This window comes from Pituophis catenifer, unplaced genomic scaffold (genome assembly GCF_029215685.1).
Source record: "Pituophis catenifer annectens isolate HBS135680 unplaced genomic scaffold, rPitCat1.0.hap2 SCAF_5, whole genome shotgun sequence".
NCBI lineage: Eukaryota > Metazoa > Chordata > Lepidosauria > Squamata > Colubridae > Pituophis > Pituophis catenifer.
Window position 1 is genome coordinate 43,102,237 of NW_027256885.1, and position 16,337 is coordinate 43,118,573.

At 41.5% G+C, this 16,337-nt stretch overlaps 1 protein-coding gene across 3 annotated transcripts in view; it reads right to left on the minus strand.

The window, feature by feature from the left end:
• The window catches only part of WAC (WW domain containing adaptor with coiled-coil), a 138,324-nt gene extending 122,207 nt beyond the window's left edge, over positions 1-16,117 (minus strand). For 2 of the 3 annotated variants that reach the window (XM_070944470.1, XM_070944468.1), the window contains exons 1-3: positions 15,870-16,117; positions 15,698-15,734; positions 12,000-12,195 (exon numbers count right to left, since the gene is read on the minus strand). In XM_070944470.1, coding sequence (XP_070800571.1) covers positions 12,000-12,195; positions 15,698-15,734; positions 15,870-15,910 — 274 coding nt within the window. In that variant the 5' untranslated portion in view covers positions 15,911-16,117. The remainder of the gene's footprint in view (positions 1-11,999; positions 12,196-15,697; positions 15,735-15,869) is intronic. The other variant, XM_070944469.1, reaches the window with a different exon arrangement.
• Between the last annotated feature and the right edge of the window lie 220 nt (positions 16,118-16,337).

A 16,337-nucleotide genomic window follows, 5' to 3' on the forward strand; every position in this document is an offset into this window, starting at 1 on the left:
CTGCCAAGTCAGAAACCACATTTGACAATTTATCAGACACCTTGTCATAATTCTCTTTCATTGCCTCTTTAAGTTCATTAATTTCCTTCTTCATTTCCTGTTGTGATTTTTGAAATTTATCATCCAGAGCCTGGGTAATAAAATCTTTTAAACTTTGAACATCAAAGTCCTTTCCCTCACTCTGCTGACTGGGAGGAGGCTGCTGTTCTGGTTTGTGAGTGGGAGATCCCTCCCCTGCAGCCTTTCCTTCCTGTTTCTTTGAAGCCATTCTGCCACGTAAATTGACTTTTCTGAAAAAAGGAAATCTTTTTTTCCTTTGCACCTCCACAAAGTCCTTTGAAAAAGTCCCCCAGATTTAATCAAATTAGAAATTAAATAAGCTGAAGCAAGCTCAAGTTTATTTTAAAAGGAATTTTTCTTCCACTCTTCTCTGTTCGCTTGCTACAAGCAGTGCTACAATGTAACTTATTGAGATAGCTTTGCGAAATCACTCTCCCTTTCAGCTCGTTAACGCTGGAACGGCGCCATTTTTTCAAGCCGTTTCCGCTCGCTCTAACTTTTTCCCAAATCAGAAGGAGAAATACTTGCAGTTTCTTGGTTTAGGGGTTGAGGTTGTTTTATAGCAAAGTTATTTTCCCATCAGTTTAAATGTTTGCTGCAGCCAGCTTGCTCTGACAGGCAGAGTCGTCCCACGCCGTCCGGAGTCTCCGCAAGTTGAAAGGGAGCCGCACCCGTTTCCTCCCCAGTAGCAAACTTCTGGGGGCTCACAGGGGCTCGACCTGCCTCTTGCTTCACTCTTCTCCTCAAATCCTCAGGATTTTTGAGTTTTCAAGCCGCTCCCCTCACTCGGAGCGGCTCTACAGGCGGCGGGGCTGGCGGTCCTTCAAAAGCGACCGTCTTCGCCGGTGGCAGACAAACCGGAAGTCAGGAAGTCACATTTTTTGCTGTCCCCAGCCTCCAGAGACTCCTAGAGAGGCGTACCATTTATGGTACTGCTTGATAGGTTGGGTTTTTTCCTTGATGTTTTTTTTTTGTATGTTGAAATTTGATTATTGTTGACATTTGTTGCAAGTCTAAGTTTATTCTGACCCTTAGCTTTCCTGACTGTCTTTGCAGATTTGGGCTATTTGCTGGTATTCTGTTTTAGATATGTGACCCTCTTTCCATTTTTTATACTTGTCCTTTTTATCTCTCAGTTTATCAGAGTTCTTCATGCAACTATGTTGGTTTCATCTGGGGACTCTTATTTTTCTTTCTGAGTGGTATTATGCTAGAATGGGTTTTTATAATCTCATTTTTTATCATCTAATCTCATAATCCCAAGATTCTCGAGTTTTTTTTTAGTTTGTAACAGCAATCAAATCCAGAAAGCACACACAGGTAACTGATTCAACAGGATTCATTAACTTCTCTTTATATATAATAGAACACATGAAAATAAATATACAAAACAATGGCTGATTCTTCCAACGTGATAGTAGTTCAGTAGTGGTATTCACTTACCCTCGCTACCGGTTTGGAAATGTGAGCGAGTGCGCGCGCTTTGTGTGTGCCACCTCTGCGCGTGCGCAGAGCCTTCTGCGCACGCACAGAGCATCCGTGATAACGTCCGGGCGGGTGGGCGGAGCCTCCCGCCACCGCTACCAGTTCGCCCGAACCGGGTAGAACCGGTAGAAACCCATCACTGTAGTGGTACCACTACCTCTTGTGCCTCCGATCAGCAAATTTTCATCTTTCCTTTTCACTTTCTGCTTCCCCGCTATGCAGCCGCCATCGCTCTTGGTCTGCCCTGAAGGCCGACTCTTTCTCCGCTAGATTTAAGAGGTTTGTCTTTGTCCTCCCGGTCAATTGCTGTTCGCCCGGGGTCTTCAGACCTTCCCCTTTTGTTTTCTGATCTCTCCGGGATCGGAACTGCTCATAAAGAGCTCCTAGCAGAGACTTTCGGTTTGGCGTCGCAGCGAGACAGTCGGGGAAATAGCGGGCCCTAATGAGCCCCGCGAAAACCCGGACTGACGAACCGCTGCCGATGGGTTTTCGGACCAGAACCGTCCTGCAGGGATGGGGAAGAAAGAGAGGCACCTCGGAAGACCAAGAGGAACAGGCAAGTTCCTCGAAGGTCAGAGGAAACTCTCTATGACTCGGTGGCGGGGGATGGCAGCCATTGCAGCTGCTACGAAACTGGGGCAACCAGATTAAGCATTGAGCAGAAGGGATGAATGGAACGGAGTTTTTGGAAGCCGGGTGAGTGACAGCCAACCCATGGTTTGAAACAACAATAAGGAAAACATTTTTTTAACTTTAAGACCCCGAGCGATGAAACAGCGGCTAATGAGCAGGGGGGGGAAGAAAAGAAGATTCTGAAGCGCAATCTTAAAGGGATAAAAACCCGATGGAAAATTGAATTTTGAACAAAACTATTTGGAAACTTTAAATAACTAGAGAAATTGCCCCAAGATTGGTTAAAGGATCGGAAAGAAATAAATAGATCCTTTCTTTTTCGAACTTTAAGAAAAACAAAGAGAATGGACAATAAGTTTTAAAACAGAAAAAAGGAAAAAAGTGAGAAGAGCTGTTTAAATTTGGACTGTACTATAAAACTGTTTTGATATTTTTAAAAGCTAAAAGAAATAAGAGAAGCTAAATAAGATTGTTGATGTAGATTGAAACAAAATTGATACTTGTTTGACATTTGGTAATTGTGGATTGCAGAGAGACACCTTCAGGAGTAAAAAGGAATAATTGCAACTTGGTCTTTGTTTTGGAAAAGTGTGAACTTTACAGATAAGAGCCGTGAGAATTTTTGGGGGAGGATTTCTTTGTCTGCAAGAGGCTTGACTTTGAGGGGGAAAAAAGGGGGGGGAATACAATGGAACTTTTATAATCGGAACAATACTAACTTAAAAAGAATAAAATGGCGTAGGAAATTAGAGAAATGATTAAATTGATGTACCCGCCATGGAAAATGGAAATAAGAGAAATAATTATAATGTTGTATGGAGGACTAAAATTTGAGGACATAAAAGCTGAAATGGAGCACACACAAGCAGACAGGAAAATGAAGACAGAGAAGCAAGACACAGAGATTGAAAATAAAGAAGATAAAGACAATATGATTAAACATGAAGTTACTGAATATGTGGATAGTAATAATAAAAAGGAGGTTTTTAGAGATTACATTGGGATTCACAATTAAAACAAAATAAAGATGATTATGGTGGGATTAACAGTAAAAATAAAATGATTATGATGGGATTAACAGTAAAAATAAAGATGATTATGCTGGGATTAACAGTAAAATGATAAAAGAAAAAGGTTGAAAAATACTAGGGAATATAGAGTTAAATAGAAGAGTCCAGGACTTTGATTTAATGATTATACTGAGATTAATAATGGTAAAATAAGAGGAAAAGAAAGAGAGGAGAAACAACAGGACAGATAGGGCAAAATAGGGGAGAGAGAAATGAAGATAGAAATGAGAGAAGAATATGTTACAGATACTTAGAATTGAAATATAGATGGAAGCAAAAATAAATGAAAATTAGATTATGTAAAGAAAATATATCAATGGACATAATGAATTTTTATTGAGATGTTGGATGATATTATTTGAGAAAATTGATGGCTATAATAATTGGGATGTTTAATTACCTATAACAATTGTAATAATTTGAATACTTGTAATAATACATTCATTTAAGCAAAAAGAAAAGAAAATTGAAATAATAGGATTATGATTTACTAAATAAGACACATGTAACTGGTTTTTATATAAATGGTATTGTTAAATAAACAGAATCTAGGGAAATAATTGTCAATTGTATTATGTTGTGTTATTTGAACTAAAAACTTTGTTTAAATGTCAAATTGGTATATTTTCAAGATTAGAGATAAGACTTAAATTTGAGGAAGTAATTAAATAAAGATTTAATGAACATTATATGAAGTAATAATAAAATGTAAGGAAGTTTTGGAAATGGAAACAAGGTTTAGAAATATAAACATGTTTGAATTGTATTGTTAATAGTGAGTATTTAGGGTAAGAATTGTGAAATGTATTATGAGGTATTAATTGAATTAAGATTTAAGGTGGATTAATAGAAGGGTAATTGCTTTGATCAAGTTAATATGAGTTAGTTTTTTATAAGATGGTAATAGTTGAGATTTGTGATAAGTATTATGGCAAAAATAGAATATAAATTTTTTTTTGTTAAAGATGAGCAAAAAGTTTAACAAATTTATGACCGGATTAATGCTCTGTCCCGAAAAGATGTATTGTATGTCTATTTCTGTGTTTTAAAAAATAAAAAAATAAAAATTGGGGGGAAAAAAAAGACCACCTAGCAGAGAATATTTGGGATTTCGGGGACGACACTTTGTTCCCTCTCCCACTTCGCAAAGACGTCACCGCCGGAAGTCCCATCCCACCAAGTTTCAGTAATGGCAAGAATGTCGTATCTGCCCTCATGAACTAGGACTTCCAAGTTTGCCCTTTTTGTTCCTAATGTTCATAGTATTAGTGTATACAGTTGTGCTCATAAGTTTACATACCCTGGCAGAATTTATGATTTCCTAGCCATTTTTCAAATATGAATGATAACACGAAAACCTTTCTTTCACTCATGGTTAGTGTTTGGCTGAAGCCATTTATTATCAATCAACTGTGTTTACTCTTTTTCAATCATAATGACAACAGAAACTACCCAAATGAGGGGGGAATCCGGAAGCGGCGCGGTGTGACTGGCTGGGAAAATGCCGGGCTCCGACGAGCTCGGCAAAAACCAGCCAGACGAACTGACACCGGGGGGGGGGGGGGGCTTCGGATCGAAGCTGTCCTGTAGGGACAGTGAAGAGAGAGAGGCAGCTCGGTGTCTAAAGAGGGACAGGCAAGTCCCTTGGATAGCCCGAGAAACTCTCTCCGAGGCGGTGACGGGGGGGCGGCGATCAGAGTGAATCGCCATGAAGCTGGAGCCTCTGAAACAAGCAATGTGCAGGAGGGAAGATTTGGACAGAGTGCTGGTGTTGGGTGAATGATTGGCTAACCCACAGACAATAAAAAGAAAATTCTAAATATTTTTAACTATTAAACTATTACTAAAATTACCCCGGCATGGAAATTGCGGCTAAATAGCGGTGGGGGGAGATGGCGGATGGAAAGAGAAAGTGAGAATGACAAGCGCGCCATAGAACCCCCCAAATAAAGAATTAAAAGTGACTGACAAATGTAAATGTAAATGTGGAACTTGGATTCAATTTGGATTGGATTATAAACTGATTGGTGGTATATAAAAGTGAAAGAAGGTGTGAAAACTGGCTTTTTTCTCTTTTATGACTCGATAAACACGGATGTGGATTACAAATAAAATGGCTGTTAATTAGTCGAGTGGAACTGTGGATTATAGAGAGACATCTGCAGGAGAGGGAAGAGCATGACATGGAATTGTTTACTTTGAGAAAACCTTTGAAGAAATGAAACCTTGAACTTTTAAAGAGATAACTGGCGAGAACTAAGGAGGATATGTTTTGCCTACAAGAGGATAGACTTTGATGATTATAAAAGAGGGACCTCAATGCGACTTAAAACTGGAGTAATTCAACCCGGAAAGAATAAAATGGAACAGGAACTTAATGAACTGATAAAGATGATGTGTTTGGAAATAAAGGAAGTGATTATAAATTTGCATGGAAAATCAAAATCTGAGGAGGCAAAGACAGAGCTAGAATGCACTGAAGATGAAAAGGAAATGACTAATGAGAAACAAGAAAGAGAGAGGGACAATGAAGAAGACAAAGACAAAGAGACTGACTATGGAAAATTAAACAATTGTAATATTAAGTATGGACAAAAAGAAAAGAAACAGAAGGAAAAGAGGGTGGAACAGGAAAAATATAAAAAATTTAAATGATTACACTGAGATTTACAGTGGAAAGAAAGATGGAAAAGAGATGGAAAATAATAAGAAATAAAGGACAAAATAAAATATTTTATGATTTTAAAATACAAAATAAGCATACTGGGATTAACAATGAAAAGATACAAAAAAGGAAAGAGAAAGGAGAAACAATGGGAAATATAGGGCAGAATAGGAGAGTGCAGAATTTTAAAATACAAAAGAAAGGAAGAAGAAGGGAAAACAAAAGGCAAAGAAGGAAAAGAGGGTGGTGGAGAAGAAAAAATATTAAAAACAAAAATGATTACACTGGGATTTACAGTGGAAATATAAGAAAGAGGGAAAAGGGATGGAAAATAATGGGAAATAATGAGCAAAGATTTCACGATTTTAAGATACAAATTATTAATAATGAAAAGATACGAAAAAGGAAAAGTAGAAACAAAGGGAAAGCTGTAATAAATGTCACATGCTCAATAATTTTTTTTTTTTTTTGCTTTAATTTATATGCCGCCCTTCTCCGGAGACTCAGGGCGGCTTACAATGCGTTAAGCAATAGCCTTCATACTTTTGTATATTTATACAAAGTCAGCTTATTGCCCCCACAATCTGGGTCCTCATTTCACCTACCTTTGAAAGGATGGAAGGCTGAGTCAACCTTGAGCCTGGTGAGATTTGAACTTGCAGTAATTGCAAGCAGATGTTAATAACAGTGCTTTAGTCCACTGTACTACAGGCTCTTAAGTCCACTGTACTACAGGCTCTTAATATTGGAGGTTTATAGAATGATAAGTTTCAACAATATGAATAAACCAGTTGGGGGAAATGTAATATTTGGAATATTTCAAACTATATATTTGAAACATAATTAAAAAGAGAAAAGACGACAAATTAAGATATTTTAAGAACTAACTGGATTGGGTAAAATGAGAAAGGATTAAGATGCGCTTTATAAATATATATTTGAATAAGTGGAAATTTATTGTTAAGATGTTTTGAGAAATATATTTAATGATTGAAATTGAATGTAAAACTGAATGAAATTGAAATGATAAAAATGATTTAAATGTTATACTTGCAAGAAGTAAAGCAGAAAAAATATATTGGTAAAAGTAAAAAAGATGAGATTAGAAAATTGTTTGAGTCAAGATTTGAAGGAAAAAAGAGAACAAGATGAAATATATTGTTAATAATTAAAAAGATAAGGGATCGGGGTTGCCTGAACTCCACAATGGAAAACATTAAATTGAAAATGAATACAGCAAGAGAGAAATGAAGGAATTGGAAGGGAGGAGGAAGGAGAGAGAAGGATGGAAGAGTAGGGAGGAAGGAAGGGAAGTGAAAGCAGAGTAGGAGAGAAGGTAAGATGGGGGAAAAGAGGAGGAGAAGGAGAAGGGAAGGTGAAGTAGAGAAAAGAAGAAGGTGGGGAAGAAAGTTGGAAGGAGAAGAGGGAGAGGGTAGGTTTGAGGAGAAAGATTGCTGTACAATAAAAAAAGATGAAGTGGAAGAAAGGCAGCTCTGAACAAACATAAATATATTAAGAAAAAGAATGAATTGTTTAAGAATAAAAGAGGACAAATATGTACAAATAGTAAAGTTAGAATTTAGGGATAAATGAAGAAGGTGTTTATGTATGCAACTATAGAAATACTGAGGTATATTCAAAAAAAAGGAAAGGGGGGAAGACGATATTGACAAAAATAGTAATTGAGTAAAATGTATTTGAATTTGACTAATTGTATAAGATAAGAAACGACCAACGCTCTGTTCAAAAAAAAAAAAAATAGATGTGGGTGAAGGTGGGAGAGGAGAAAAGAAAAAAAAAAACCAATAAAACTTGGGTTTTTTTTAAAAAAAGAAACTACCCAAATGACCCTGATCAAAAGTTGGGGACGCTGTTCTACTGCACTGAAAAAAGTTGGGAGGTTGCTGTTTTTCTTCCTTTCTCAAGAGAAACAGAAAAGAGAAAATGTGGAACCCTCCCCCTATTCCCTTATGATCTTTCTTTGTATTTTATACTATAATAAAGTTTAATGAAAAACAAACAATATATATATTTTAAATCAGATTAATATTGGCAAATTATTTCCAATACAAATAATCTGAAATATCCCTTGCCTGAATACATGTAGAATATACTCATCAAACCCAATTGTAAAAGAACTCCTACAATTAAATTACAACAAAAATGTATTTATATAAACAAAGGCTTCGTGGAAATATTTATGAATTTGTAAAGCGCAAATAATTATGCCAACAAGACAATGTGTAAAACTGTTTTAATCTATAGCACTAAAAACTCTGGTTTAATTTATCCAATTTATAAGAACGACTTTATAGCATGTGACAATATAACCCCCCTCTTAATTTCTCTAGAGCCCTAAATGTTTGGGTATAGATGACAAAATTTACTTCAGGGCTGAGTGTAGGATTTGATACCAAGATTTTCAAGTTCCAATATTCATTCTGTTACACTACATTATCACTTGAGTAAGCCTTGCCTTTTTTTCTGGGGATGAAAGATATATTAGCAGGGGTGAAATGCTACCGGTTCGGGCAAATCAGTAGCGGATATTGGGGCTGGTTCGCCGAACCGGTAGCGACTGCTGGCTGGCCACGCCCCCGAACCGGCTCGCCATGCTTCCCTGCCTTCCACACGGCCTTCCCGGCATCCCCGTGGCCAGCTTGCGAAGGCAGGCAAGCGGAAGGCCATGTGGAAGGCAGGCAAGCATGGCAGGGCTGCGGGGAAGGGAGCTAGCCGCCTACTCCCTTCCCAGCAGCCCTGCCATGCTTGCCTGCCTTCCACGCTGCCTTCCCGGTGGTCCCCCACGCCCACTTGCCTTCAGAGGTCAGCATCCGGCCCGGCCAGTGGGCGGGCGGGCGGCCCTTGGTGGAAACGCAAAAGCTGAGCTGGGGCTGAGAGGGGCAGCGGCGGCACTCCAGGAGGGCAAGCAGACATCCCTGGGCTGCTGCACACATGCCCACCCTGTTTCTGCAAAGGCAGAGCCCCCCCCCACGCAGGGCGATCCAAAGTGGGGAGGGGGATGCTGCAGAAAAGGCCGCCTTCCACCCGGGCCCATGCGCCTCCCATGCTGCCTTCGCAGGGCTTGGGGCTCCGAAGCAGCCCACTGGCTTCCCACCCACCCACCTCCCTGCTCTCCTTGACCACTGGCTGAGTGATCGCAGTGCCTCTGCAGCAACAGGCGCGCCATGGACGCCTTGCCCGCCTTCACCTCCATGTGCTGCGCTTGGAAGGGGCCGCTGCCGCCGCTCTCCCTCCCCACCTGGCTGCACACGTCCACCTGCCCTCCCGAAGCAACCTTGCTGCCGTTCACTTTCATTTCGCTGTGGGAGAAAGAAGAAAGCGAGTGGCAGCGCCACAGCACATGCACATGTGCATGTGTAGCAGCCCCGGGACATCTGCAGCAAGCCTGCCCTCCCGGAGCACCGCCGTGATACCGTTTGCTTTCATCAGCCGCAGCAGGCAACAGTGTGTATTTAAGAAGGGGTGTCTTGCATGTGTCGTGCCACCGCCATTCACTTTCTTCCTTCTCCCGCCGCAAAATGAAAGCGAAAGGTGGCGGGGTTGCTTCAGGAGGGCAGGTGAACGTGTGCACACTGTGCAGCCAGGCGGGGAGGGAGAGCAATGGCGGCAGCCCCTTCTAAGCGCAGCGCACAGAGGGAAAGGCGGGCAAGGCAGCCACGGTGCACCTGTAGCTGCGTAGGCACTGTGATCACTCAGCCAGAGCAGCCTCGGCAGGGGCTGCATTGCCCTCTCCGCCCGTGCCATGTCCCACTCTGGCCGGCCGTGAGACTATAAGTGCGGCGACCTGGTCTTCGGCAAGATGAAGGGCTACCCGTACTGGCCCAGTAGGGTAAACACCGCCGCCCAGGCCAAAGGGAAAGCACCACGGGGTCTGCGGTGGCACGGCCGGGCCTGTCCCTCTTCCCACGCGTTTAAGAAGGGGAGCGCGGCTCCGGTAACTTTCGCTACAAGAAGCCTGCAGCCGCTGCATCTTTCGGCACAAGAAGCACCTCCAGGCGCACAGAAAAAAAGAGGCTGAGGCTGCAGGCATCTCGCGACAGGGGAAAATAGGGTTTTAGAATAGAAAATAGAAATTTTTTTTTTCCTGCCGGGTTCTGTGGGCGTGGCTTGGTGGGGGTGAGATTATGTGTCTGAGTGGGCGTGGCTGTGAGTGATGTCAAGTTGGTCACGCCCACTCAGTCACAGGAACCCACCAAGCCACGCCCACAGAACCGGTAGGGAAAATTTTTAGATTTCACCACTGTATATTAGGCAGTTGAAATAATAAATGTTAATAGTGCCACAAAATTCACACTACTTAAATAAAAGTACAGTACATGTTAAGACTTGGTTTCCTGGATGCCCTGAAATACCCACTTCACTCCTTTGCAGTATCACTGTGGTAGATGACATTATTGTCATCACTGTGGTAGTAGATCATTATTCAATTTTAATTTGAACTGTGTAAAAATGCTGTTACCTAGTTTGGTTAATGAAATATCTGCAAGAAAACAACCAAGCTCAGAGAGCACCAAAGACCCCTTTTTTCAACCCTGAGCTACAAATATTCTCCTTTATTAATAAAATGAAGTATATGTACAATATTCCTAATTTTCTGATTAACAGTGATGAGCTGCATTTTATGACATGAATACTACAAGCAACTTGAGTTGAAACTTGTTTCTTTAGGCATAAAACAGAGTAAATGCTTTAATGAAGCAACAAGTAAAGTTTAAAAAATAGCAATTAAAAGTTCTACTGAAGAACTGAAGAAAATCTGATTTTATCAGTTATGACCCAAAAGATTACTAGTAAGAACAAAAACCCTAGCCAGATTACTGCATACAGCACAGTATGCTGCTATGTATCTACACACTTGACTAAACCAAGCCTAATGATTAAAAGGGCTCTGTGAACTTCTCATTTACTTCCAAACAGTTAAAGCAGCAGGCCTGAACCAATAAGGATAAGAGCCCATACTATCCTATGTTATGGATGTACCATGTTTCTCTCAGGCAGCATACCTGCACACATAAAGCAATCAGCAGCTCACTAGCCTTTCATAGTAGAAAATATCAGAACATCAGGCACTTTTAAGTGTCTCCAAAATAATGGTGAGCATGTTTCCTGAATTCTCTTCCACTTGTAAAAAGCTTTTCAGATAACCAGTGCTTTTTAAGTATTGACTAGTACCATGTTTCTCAGAAAATAAGACCGAGTCTTATTTTTTTTTAAGACTTGAAAATAAGCACTTGGGCTTATTTTTGAGGCGGTCTTACTTTTTTTGAGGTGCAGCAGGCCAGACTCGGTGAGCTGGATGCACCGTGGATGCACCGTCACCTCCATTCCGAACCTTCAGCATTTGGAATGGAGGCTTTTTGGCGAACGGGAGGAAAATGGGGAGCGGGATTTTCCTGCCTACCATCCTTCCCTCAGTCTGTGCTGAGCTTGAGGAATGGATGACAGGCAGGAAAATTCCCCCTCCCCATTTTCCTCCCATTTGCCAAAAAGCCTCCCGCGAGCCTCCCAAAAAGAGGGAAAAAGCAAAGCAGCTGGCTGTGGAGCTGCCGGCTTCAGGGAAGCGGCCCAAAAAGCAGAAGCACTGCGCCCAGAAAGGGGCAAAAGTGGTATTTGCGCTGCCCCAAGGGGCCAGTGGGCTTGCAGCTGCAGCCTGACAGTTGCCCCCCTCCCCCGTGCTGGCCACGGCCATCCCGAGCTTATTTTTGGGGTAGGGGTAATATTAGGCCCACCCAAAAAAAATTAGTGTTGGGCTTATTATTGGTGTGGGTCGTGTTTTCGGAGAAACACGGTATTAGCTGTAATGTGCTAATATACCTTGCTGCTGAATTTAGCTAATTGTCAAAGGAATTAAAGTAGTAACTCAAGAACATTAAACATACACAAAATATGGAGATTTCAAAGAAAACACCTCAGCTTGCCAGACCATACATAGGTATTTAAAACCTATTTCTTTTTTATGTAGTGTATATGTATTTTACGTAGTGCTCTGCCAACCTGAAATAATGGTGAGGCAAATTGATTCAACTATTATTTTAATATTTAAATAAAGGTTAAAGGAAACTCACCACCATCCCTTTCTCTAACTCTGTGGCCATGAATGGTTTTAGCTTTATTGTGTCCAGTACCGTCACTGTATTTATTTTCAGGACTATCGGATCGCCGCAATATTTTATTTGGTGGTGAAGGGTCTGTGGCGTCCCGCATCTTGTCATGCCGGTGATCACCACCACTGGGGTGACTCTTTGATGTGTATTTAAGAGCCTGTAAGAAATTACAAGAATAGATTTTTGAATTGTGGTATTATACCTAGAATTTACAATGGATGCTTTTATTATCCAGACTTTTAATCTAATATCTGACATTTAAACTATATACTTAGGCATATTGTAGATTATTATTTTTGGACATAATCTCCATGGTGTATCACAAGCTATTTTTCAGACAACTCAATTCAAAACAGTTCAACGTTTGCCTTGCAGCTATCCAAAACTATCTGTAGATCTACTTAACAAGTTATCCAGAATGTAACCTAATACTTGATTGCTTTAAAAATTTCCTAGCAATTGATTCTGGATGTTTATTATTTTCTGTTAATGAGTTCTATCACTGATCGATGGGATCTATTAAAAATAATGCATTTAAGATTTCGATTCTTAATCAAGAGTGTGTAGTCTTTTACAGAGAGTAACGTATTTGGAGTATATGTTCATACCTCTGCTTAAGAAAGCAAACTTTTGAAACACAGATGTAACTGTTAATAGATATATAAATATTGTAAATGATACTGCTATAAGAGGCATTTCATGGTGGTAACTTGTCTCTATCAAAAGCTTATATAGTTTACCCAAAGTACAAAAATACTTAATTTTAAGTATTTACTTAATTTTAATAAGATCTCATTTCTGAAGACAGCAGTTATGTAGTTTACAAAAACATTTTCAGAGAAACTACAGATTCAATAAATTCTCAAAGATTATGAAAGTGAGATAGTGTAGGTACATAGCAACTCCTGCACCTGTACTTTCATAGCAAAACCACTTTGTGCTGTACTGAATAAAACAGAGCAGCCAGCTATGGTTAGCAGCTCTTCATCTGAATTATTTTGCAATATACACCTTTTGCCTAGTGGATATTTACACAAGGCAGGCTGTCATCCAGTACAGCCTCCAAATACACTGGTCAATTTTTTTCAAAAGTTTTGCTTCCTGAAAAACTTTTGGTGATGACGGACCCCTTCAAACTGAACACAAATATAATTTCAGGATAACTGTATCATGTAGGAATATTGAGAAATATGGAATTAACTTTTAATAACTATAATGTATTTAATCATATTTCCAACATGCTGCATGAGTTCAACAGAGATAAAATGTGTTGCTACCAATTTTCATTTGTACTCTGTGTCTGATGCATCTTGCCACAGTGTCCAATAATAGTCAGCCAGCATGGATGGATTCCAGTTGCCCAGATACTGTTTTTCTATTGTGGCAATGTCCTGGTGAAACCTTTCACCATGTTCATCACTGACTGCACCTAGTTTTTCAGGAAAGAAGTCCAAGTGTGAATGCAGAAAATGAATATTCAGTGACATGTTGCACTTCATGGTCTTGCATGCTATAGGAAGTTTCTCAACCAAGTGAATGTAGTTTGGTACTCTGTAGCTGTCAAGAAAATTATCAATTACATCGTTGAATGTTTTCCAGGGGATTTTCTCTGGCCCCACTAATGGATCTTTGAACCCTTTGTCATTGATGATGTTATCTGATCTGTGGACCAACAAAAATGCCTTCCTTAATCTTGGCATCAGTTATTCTTGGAAACTTGTCTCAAAGCATTGGGCCCTATACAAGAAGATACAGTTCAGTGGTGAGAAGATTCTGCACTTAGGCAGTAAAAAGCAAATGAACAGGTATAGAACAGGCAGTACCTGGCTCAACAGTAGCAACTGTGAAAGGGATCTAGGTGTCCTGATGGACCACCATTTAAATATGAGTCAGCAGTGCGCTGCAGCTGGTAAAAGAGCCTATGCAGTCCGAGGCTACATCAACCGAGGGATAGCATCAAGATTGCAGGAAGTGATACTACTGTTCTATATTGCACTAGTGAGCCCACACTTTTCATACTGCATCTAGTTCTGGTCACCACAAAAGATGCAAAAGATACAAAAAAGATGCTGAGGCCCTAGGAGTGCAGAGAAGAGCAACAAAGAAAAGGGGTCTGGAGGCTAAACCATAACATGAACAGCTAAGGGAACTAGATACCGGTATGTTTAGCCTAACAAAGAGAAACCTTAGGGTAGACATGATAGCAGTCTTTCAATACTTAAAAGTGCTGTCACAGGGAAGAGGGGGTTAATTTATTCTCCATAGCACCTGAGGGCAGGACAACAAACAATGGCTCATCAGAGATCCAACTTGGAACTAAGGAGGAATTTCCTGACAGTGAGAGCAATTAATCAATAGAACAGCTTGCCTGCAGTTGTGGGTGCTCCATCACTGGAGGTTTTCAAGAGACTGGACAATCATTTGCCCAGGATGGTATGAGGACTCCTGCTTTGGGCAGGGGGTTGGACTAGAGAACTTCCAAAATACCTTCCAGCCATATGATTCTATGCAATAATGAAAATCTTCACCTTCTTTGTTCATTGCTTTCACAAAATTTTTCATCAGTTCTCGGTTTATGTGGAGGCAACAATATTTTTGTTAGGTCAATAAGTGGTTCATTGTGCCACATTTTTCAGTCCCTGGAACAAAATTAAGTGGCCATTTCTTTTTAATATAACGTGACTCTTGCACAGCTGTGACAATTGCACATGTAACAACAGTACTTGGTATATCAGAGCTGCATTCCAAGCAGCAGAACCACTACTTTCAGATCTTCACAGTTATTCCAGTTGTACTTGGTGTACTGGATGTGCTTCAACAAGAGTTCCATGTTTTCATAGGTTTCATGTGTGCAGCAAGACTAACAGGTACTGAAGAGTGTACATTGCCAAAACAGAATATTTCTATAAAATGGTACATGATAGGTTAAATTACAGGCTACTTTCGTAATTAGCAGCCAAAAATCTGTAAAATACATCCAAAAGCATTCAGGAAGTAAAATTTTTGTTGTCCAATGATATTAAGCTCTGCTGGATACCTGATAGTAGCTTAAGAGTCAAGTAATTATTTTTATCGCATTCTCTGGTAATGGGTGGAGTAAAAATGTCTGAAGAAAAGCCAACTACAAACTAAAGTTGTGGCACTCTCCGAGGAGTCTCCAACATCCGAGTACCTGCACCACTCCTAATTTACATTTATTTACTAATAAATGTAATTTACTTTACTAATTTACTTTATGAATAGGAGGACTGAAGAACTAGAATTCCCCTACGGGTCAGGGGATCAGGGTCCTTTATTTAGGAAAGAGTTCCTATAAACAGCTGCCTTACACCGCTATCCCACCTCTTTCTTCCGGAGAAAAAGAAACAATGCCGTCCTCCCGTCCACCATAGGACCTAGGCCCCGTTTCCCTGCCCCGCAAGGCCCCTACCGCCGTCTCACTCAGGGGCCCCGCGCTTGGCGAAGGAAACCAACCGCAACCGCCCCCTCTTCCTCCTCTCCCAGGCGGCCGCGCGCGGGACTAAGGGGCGGTTCGTGTGCGGCCTGCAGCGTCGGCGGAAGCCTGCGCTCGATTAGTTTAACTCGCCCTCCCACACTCTAGTTGTTGCCGCCGCCGGGCCGCTCAGTGTGGGGACTGCGGCAGGCGAAGAAGTCAGTACCTGGTAGGGCTGCGAGTCCCCCTTGCGGTCGTGACAGCTGGAAGAGAAAGAGACGGATAGAAATACGGATAGCGTTAGCGAGCGACCGTTACTGGCGATTGGCATGGAGGGACCGCGGGGGACAGCGACAGAGGCGCAGTCGGGGAGGGCGGGACGCGAAAGGGGTATTTACCCATCATTGAGTCTTTGTTGTTTCCTCGCATACATTACCATCAATGCCCGGCCTGTGTGTGAGAGACTGAGGGGACCAGGAGGGCGCGGCTGGGCCACGGACGCCGCCGAGGGAGGAGGGGGAAGGGAGGGAGGGGGCTCAGGCAGCTCAGCTGTGAGAGGAAGCGACGCTCAAGGGCCCATCTCCTATCCGCACTCGCAAGGACAGGCAGTGCTGCACAACAAGCACACTGAGGAGACACGACGACTTCCCCGCCGCCCCCGCGGTCCGCCTTGGCTCGGCCGCCGCTGCCGCCTCCCCCTCCCGCCAGCCACTGCTTCCAACACTACCGCCGTCCGATTACATCCGGGAAACTGGCACGCCACCGCCTTCGCTTAACGTCGGCTCCTTCCGACCAAACTCCTCCCCTATAATTTTTTTAATTCTTCCTCTTTTTTAGGCGTAAGCCCCGCCTACCTCCCCTCCAGA